Source organism: Oryzias melastigma, linkage group LG15, assembly GCF_002922805.2.
Source record: "Oryzias melastigma strain HK-1 linkage group LG15, ASM292280v2, whole genome shotgun sequence".
In the NCBI taxonomy this organism is placed as follows: domain Eukaryota; kingdom Metazoa; phylum Chordata; class Actinopteri; order Beloniformes; family Adrianichthyidae; genus Oryzias; species Oryzias melastigma.
Window position 1 is genome coordinate 14225239 of NC_050526.1, and position 7806 is coordinate 14233044.

The 7806-nt window shown below is 42.7% G+C and overlaps 1 protein-coding gene across 1 annotated transcript in view; it reads right to left on the reverse strand.

Annotated features, from left to right (window-relative positions):
• LOC112161396 (cytochrome P450 26C1) overlaps window positions 1–7419 on the reverse strand; it is a 9710-nt gene extending 2291 nt beyond the window's left edge. The window contains exons 1-6 of the mRNA XM_024296478.2: window positions 7337–7419; window positions 6649–6913; window positions 4865–5089; window positions 4487–4762; window positions 4251–4409; window positions 3615–3989 (exon numbers count right to left, since the gene is read on the reverse strand). Of these exons, the coding sequence (XP_024152246.1) occupies window positions 3615–3989; window positions 4251–4409; window positions 4487–4762; window positions 4865–5089; window positions 6649–6846 (1233 nt within the window). The 5' untranslated portion in view covers window positions 6847–6913; window positions 7337–7419. The remainder of the gene's footprint in view (window positions 1–3614; window positions 3990–4250; window positions 4410–4486; window positions 4763–4864; window positions 5090–6648; window positions 6914–7336) is intronic.
• Window positions 7420–7806: the final 387 nt, after the last annotated feature.

Here is a 7806-nt window from a genome sequence, read left to right on the forward strand (position 1 = left end):
TTTAGTTATTTGTAATCTAATGCTAAACATAATGAATCCAATAATCAATATGTAAAATTACATTATTTCTAAATATTCTACACATTTTCACATTTATGTATTTCTGTGTAGGATTTTCTAAATATACATTCTATTTATTTATTTTTTTATTAAATTTGTCTTTTTTGTTACGTCCTTTTTTTTAAATTAGGGGAAAAGAACCAGTTTTTGAGTCAAAATTTAACGCCTGTTTTTTTTTGTTTTTTTTTTTTAAACAAAAGCACCTTAAGGTTCTACACAAATTTGTTTACATTTCCTATTTATTTTATTAGAAAACTCCCTCTATGATTTTCTATGTATTTCCCTGCTCTGTTAATCCTAACATCTTTGTGGCGTTTTTCCAATTATTGGTGCAAACCTGGAATGTCCTTGTTCAGGTTTTACTGAGGTTTAATTGAATGAACAGGCATAAAGCAACCTTCAGAACCACCATTATTTCTCCACTGTTGGGCCTTTATAACGTGAGAAAAAGGTGGAATCAATGAGGGATTGTTGAAGGTCACTTTAAACTTTGCTCGTTCTTTTCCAATTAAGGCAGAAGATTGGGGGCAGGATGAGGGCAAAAGGGGCTTTTGAGAGAGCAGGGAGGGGTCAGGTTCCCAGCAGACACCTCGCTAATCCTTCATGAGAACGTCTTTGACCTGCTGAGTCAGCCGGCTGTGATGATGAAGATCATTCACATTCACTTGTGTTGCATTAATGTTAGTAAAGCCTCCAGGCTGGCCCACAGACAGAACAGAGCTGAACCAAACTGCGCCACCTACAGGTAGAGACTCTCATGGCAGCAAGTTTTGTTTTGACTTTTTCCCATGGAAATTTTAAGTTTCAATTTTAATGATCTTATATTACAGCTTTATTCAATTGTATGAACCCAGTCAAGCAGCTTTGAATCTGCCTGAATTTAATGATAAACTGAAAATGAAGTCTAAATTTGGTTTGTGATGATGACTGCAGTTTAGTCCATCCACCCCAACACAAATCTGTTAACGGCCAATCAGGCAGGATAAAATAAATAAATAAATAAATAAATAAATAAATAAATAAATGTTTTGTTGAATCCACTAATTGGTCCATTGACATACCAATCTATCCATTTTCATGCATACAGTATACATAGAAAATTTCACAATGAAAATATGTTTAAAGCCAGAGCTTATTGAAGCTTCTTTTAAGTATAAATTAAGACTTTTAACATGGAGATCATTCAGAAATTGCTCCCTTTTGTTACCTGGTACTAGTGGTCATTTGAGGAACTGCGACATTTGGTGATTTGTTTCAAGTTTGGTAGTAAGGTGTGGACTTGTTTTGCACCGAAGAGTAAAAGGATAAAGGTAAAGTTTTAAATTTACTGTAATTTATTTTCTATTTATTTATTTTTTACTTATATAAAAAAAACCTCTTATTTCTTTAGCGTCACGTAAATGTGCTTTGAGGTTCTTGTAACTTTTAAGTGGTAAACCAGAGCAAAAGAAAACAATTTCCTTTCCCAAAGCGCCATGAGACTTTAACTTTTCATTTTTGGTAAACATTCATCACTTATCCAAAGAGGGAAATGTCAGACATGCGTGCATCAGTGGATTTCTGCATGGGCATTGTGAGGAAAGGGCATGGGGAGTCACACAACAACCTAATCAGTCAAAAACGTGATTAATGTAAGTTGTACAAACATATTGTTATTAATCCCCTCAATTGTCAAGCCAAATGTAAGTTTTTTGTTTTTTTTTTAACCGGATCTATATTGAATCTAGAATACATGTATCAAAGTCAAGGCCAGGGGCCGGATCCGGCCCGTCGGGTAATTATATCTTATCCTTTAAAGTTTATAGGTTTTTAGTGTTCAATAAATGTTTATCTTGTTCAGCCCGCGACCTAAGGTGTGATTGAGTTTGACATCCCTGATCTTGAAGGATTCTCACTCCGAAATGTCAAAAGTGAACCTGAGAGGAGATTGGCCACAAAAAGACCCACTCCAGTCATCTTTTGGTCTGTTATTTAAGTGTCCCAGGGGTCTTTGAATTATAATAATACAGTTTTTAGCCAAAATCATTTTTAAAATGTCGTTTTCTTAGACATAGTTTCTGCAGAGCGGCAGAAGTTACTGTATTTTCCACAGTATATGTCCCATTTTTTTTCATAGTTTAGCCAGGGGTGTGACTTATACTCAGGAGTGACTTATTTGTGTGTTATTTTTTCTATTTGGACATAAACAGGCTCATATATTTGTGATTTTCCCAGTAAATATGGTTTTCTTTTAGCGGTTGTTTCCTCTAACAACAACTAGAGGGCGCTGCATCTGAGTATAAGTATTTGCTACTGCCATCAGAAGAAGTGTCGTCCAAAACAAACGTGGACAAGAATCTGATTGTTTTTATTCTTAAACTTTGATATTTTTCTTATACAGATCAAAAGATTTGTATTCTTGTATTTCTTTATTCATTCTTTTTTTTTTTTTTTTTTGCTGGTATTGGCGGACTTTTCTCCCCAAGATGCAACTTATACTCCAGAGAGACTCACATATTTTCTTCTTCTTGATTAGACATTTTTTGCTCTTAAGACTTATACTCGGGCTGCACGGTGGCGCAAGTGGTTAGCGCTCTCGCCTCACAGCGAGAAGGCCCCGGTTCGAATCCCGGCTGGGACCTTTCTGTGTGGAGTTTGCATGTTCTCTCCGTGCATGCGTGGGTTTTCACCGGGGACTCCGGCTTCCTCCCACCGTCCAAAAACATGCTTCATAGGTTCATTGGTGACTCTAAATTGCCCCTAGGTGTGAATGTGAGAGTGAATGTGTGTGTGATTGAGGCCCTGCGACAGACTGGCGACCTGTCCAGGGTGTACCCCGCCTTCGCCCTTCAGTAGCCGGGATAGGCTCCGGCGCCCCGCGACCCCGAAAGGGAAGAAGCGGTCAAGAAGATGGATGGATGGATGGAAGACTTATACTCCGGAAAATACGGTAATTAGAAATTTGCCTCTGAGTTGTGGGCGGGACTGTTAGCATGGAGCTACCCCACCCCCCTTCCCCTCCCCGTTAATGAAAGCTCTTTGTTTACACACTCTCCCTCTAGCTTACAGCCCCCCACACCTTCAACCTAACATTACTGGAGCTACCCAGCGGTTTACATGCGGTTTCATTAAAAACAATTTTAAAAATAGGCCTGAAGTGCCATTAGTAGCGAGGTGGGAGGGATTATTGTTTTTTCCTCTGGCTTCTCCCTCCAGGGGTCCCTACAGCAAACCCCCCACAATTTACACATGCCATATCCCATACCAATGGGAACAAGTCAGAATGAGTCATTTCTGTGAGGATGTTTTTGTAACGTTTTCTGATAGTCTTCAATACAACTGTAATTAAATTGTTTTTGTGAGACTTTTTGTTGTTTTATCAAAGTTGTATGTTTGTTGTTTAGATTTCAGTACTTGTTTGTAGAACTTTACATTAAAAATGCATGCTCTTACAAATGTTTCTTACATTGGGAAATAAAAAGTTATATATAAAAGGGAATTTCAGAAAGGTGTTACTGTTTGAAACATTTAAAATGTTCTTTGTCAACAACATGAACCAGCGTTTTTTGACTCACATCAAGCTCGAATGTCTTCAGGGCGGTGCGGTAGCCGCCGGACACGGGCGGCAGGAAGCGCAGCACCTCCTTGATGACGCAGTCGATGTAGCGCAGCCGACTCAGCTTCTCCAAACTCAGATGCGGGATGTGAGACTGAGGTGGTGGGAATCCATCGTCCAGCAGGCAGGTTGTCTCGGTAGGATCCTGCTCTGTGTCCGCCATCACACCCAGCGGCGTCGGGCTCTGGCTGGAGTCAAAGCCGAGCCCCTCCGCCTCCAGCTCCGCTCCTGCCTTCTCCACCACCTCTGGGTGACGAAGAAGCTGCAGGATCAGAGAGGTGGAGGCGCTGGCTGTGGTGGAGTGAGCAGCGAAGATGAGCTCCACTGCTGTTTCCTATCAAGGAGAAATGAACATGAATTGAAACTTATTGCTGATTGAAATAATGAGTATTTCTTTGTGGAATGTTTTAATTTACAGCAAAATGTTTAAAGTTTTGAAGATCCAGACTGTAGCATAACTTCAAAGGTGCAGCAAATGCAGGATGCATGAGAGAACTTTATATTTTAAGTCGTTTTTTGCAACCTTTATCAGTTTCTTGAAGCAAATCTGAAGAGGATCTTCTGACCTCGTGCACTCATACTGTGATTGTGGTACCTTGAGCTCCTGGATGCTGAGCTCGTGATCTTGCTCCTTGGCACTGGACATCATGAAGTCGAAGAAGTCTTGGTGTTCCTCCTCCGTCGGCTGCCGCTGCATTTTCTCCTCGATGATCTTCTCCATGTTGGCGTGCAGGATCTCTCTGGCCTTGATTCCCTGAGTAGAGATGGTTCTCCGTGAACGGTGCTCCCAAGTTGGTATTTGACACCAAAGGTCACAGTCGGGTCACTCACCTTGCGGAGCCCGCTGCACGGGGCGTCGATGGGCAGCGAGAAGAGGTTGTTCATGAGCTGCTCGAAGATTTTAGCTAAGTACACAATACGCTCCTCCTCCAGCTGCAGACCCAGCAGCACCGCCACCGCAATGCGGAACGTCAGGGACTTGGCGGCGCTGTACACATCAATGGAGCCTGGCTCCGAGCACCACTTAGCGATTTCAGACTTGATAGTGTCCTGCAGCCGGGGCAGGTAGGACTCCAGAGCCCCGCGGCTAAAGACTTTGGCCAGAACCTTAAAAGAAAGCAGAGACATAGGCGTCATAAAAAGTTATTGGGATGCACGTGGCAGTCGAGGCCTGCAGGATTAAAGCCACAGCTCCACCTTCCTCCCTACCTTCCTCTTCCTCTTGTGGAGGTCTCCAATGGAGTTGACCAGGGTGTTGGGCCCCAGGATGATGCGCGTGCTCTGAGGCCACTGTGTGCACACCAAGTTGTGCTCGCCCAGCAGGATTTTCCGTATGTTTTCCGCACCCGTGACCCGGATCAGGGGCTTCCCCAGGAGGTGGGTTTTGAACACGTTGCCATGGCGTTCTCTGCGTGAGATGTGGAAGTTTGACCCCTGAGGAACAACAAAGAAGTTTGAATGAAGTGTGCGAATTTCAAAGAGCAGCAAAGGTTGATTTATGGGAAAAAAAAACAATTAATTACAGTTTTTAAAAAGTTATTACGTCAAACATTTATACATTTAATTAGGTATTTTTTTTTTTTTTAGACAAAGGATTCTCATTTGATTGACAAAATGTTGAAATGTATTAAAATTTTAATCAAAACTCCAACATAAAAATAGTTCATACAGAACATTTTGACAAATAATCGCCTGAAAAAAGTCTTGACTGTAAAAGGCATGGTGGGGGCAGCATCATGCTGTGGGGCTGTTTGCTGAAAACTAAGATGTGTAACCCTTGTTCTATCTTAGGCATGCTTACACTAAAAGTGGGGTCATCTGGACCCAACAAGACAGCATGCTGAACTTTTATTTACAAGGATTTTTTTAAATTTTCACTGGTGTCTGTGGCAGACATAAAATCCTGTCCACCTTTGTCATGGGAGGGATCACACATCAATACAGGGGTGGGGTCATCTGGACCCCATAAGAGAGCACAAGGGTTAAGAAGAAAGAGTGGATGGAGATAAACATAGAGGATGAAGCACTGGCAGGCAGGCAGGACAACAAAGCTCTGACATCAGTCATGCAGAAAATAAGAGAGCGACAATGAACAGACACGAGGACGAAAGACTGGACTCTGAAATTTGTCAAATTAGCATCTGTGAAATAAAAAAACTGACCAGCTTCTGAATCCTAGCAATTATTTCAAATATTACAAATATAATTTTCTAAATTAAATAAAAAAGGTTTTCTCAGCTTTTTTGTTTAGAATTTTAATAATAATAATTAAAAATATGTTACTGATCTTTTAACACAAGGAATATCCCATAACTCAGGCGGTTCAAAGAAATCTTCTGCATTTTTAAACAGAATCTTGGATGCTGTAAAAAATGCTGCTTTTATTGTTCAGAATTTTTAACAGAAATGTCATTTTGACCCATTATCTGTGTGCCAGATCAGCCTCAATCCCAAGAAAAGTCTGTAAAATCTAGATCTTTGTGTGGCTTCAGATGTATTTTTTTATGTTTTTAATCTATTTATGGAGAGCCAGTTTGATTATTGACAACAGACTGATTTGGAAAAAAAAATAAAAAAATCTGCATTTCGAGATATTTTTTTCCTTCGTAATTTAGGCTTTCCACTCGTTTCAGGCAGATCATTTGGGGGTTTGAACACAAACGGCTTCCTTAGAAACATCAGAAGTTGGTGGAAACTTTTAAGAAAATCATTGTTGTATTTATCTCTAAGTAAATATTACATTAAAAAATACTGATGCATTCTGGAAGCAAATGATTCATTTCCAAAGGGAAATTAATATGTTTTAAAGGCAAAAAAAGTGTAATTCTGTGAGTTCCTTTTCCTCTCTCTCTATTAATATGAAAATCCAGGTCTGCGCACGTCGCGCAAACGCACTTCTGTTTTTGGACCAGAAAACACAGCTCTAAAAACCTCCTTCCAATGAAATGTAGCCCAGGTGGATCAAGCTCAGAGGAGGACCCAGCTGAACTTACCTGGAACAGCCAGTGGAAGGTCTCCCCCACCAGCGGCCAGCCCATGGAGCCCCTGGGCAGCGGCAGGCTGCTCTCCTTGTCCCGCGTCAGGCTCCAGCGGAGGCTCCACAGCTGGCGGGTGAGCGCCAGCAGCAGCAGCGCGGACAGTACGGATGTGAGCGCAGTGGCCAGAGCCGACAGTACCCCGAACTGAAACATCCTGCAGCTTCTCTTCCCAGCATCCACCTGCGTCTTTGCGCGCGAGTCTCCTCCTTTCCTTGAAAATCTGCCGGAACAAAGGTGAACTGTTTCAGCTCCTTTCCTCGCCTTTTTTCCTCTTTTCCCACTAAACAGATCAAAATAGACTCTGTCTCAGGTGGTGCGCGCGCACTGGACTCTGAGTGAGAGGAGTTTCTGCGCGTAAAACGAGAACCGGTGATGCGCGCGAGGAAACTCCCCTCATTCCAGTGTCCTGCATGCGCTCCAAAGTGAGGAGAAGCTGTCAGCTATTCCAAACACTTTTACGGGTCTGCCTGCGCGGGCTTGTCTATCAGGTTCTGCGCCTTTACAGTTCAGGGGCTCAGTGCGCCCCCCGGGCGGCGCGCGCTTCATAAACCCGCGGTCATAAACTGTTTCTAAATCAACCTAAAGATGAAAGAAGACAAACTGCGCAAAAGCTGCAAAGAAATCTGTTTTTGATTGGGCTCACCTCTGCGGGTCCAAAATCCGGTTCTGTTTTTTTGTTTTTCTTTGGGAGAGCTGCTCTCCGTCCTCCTCCGAACCGGTGATCCTACTCCTGCGGAGAGCGCGGCCTGCTGGGGTTTTATAGAAACGGCTGCGGCGTCATCCACCTTCAGTGACGTCTGAATATGTTAAAGCTCACAGAGCGGCGTGAGGATTAAAAAAAAAAGAAGTTTAGAGATCTGAGCAGGGAGGGGCGCGCGCGGGGCGTGTGCGCGCGCAGAGCAGAGCGGATCGCAGGGGTGGATGCAGCAGATCCTCAGGTGGTGGTCTCCACAGAGTCTGACCGCATCCCGGCGGTGCGTATCCGGAAGGGACGCGGGTGGGGGCACCACCTGATAAATGAGCTTTTCTTTCTACACTCCGACCCCCTCTCCGCCAAAAAAAAAAAGGAAAAAAATCTGCATGCAAACAAAAGCATTACCCACATTTTGTTAA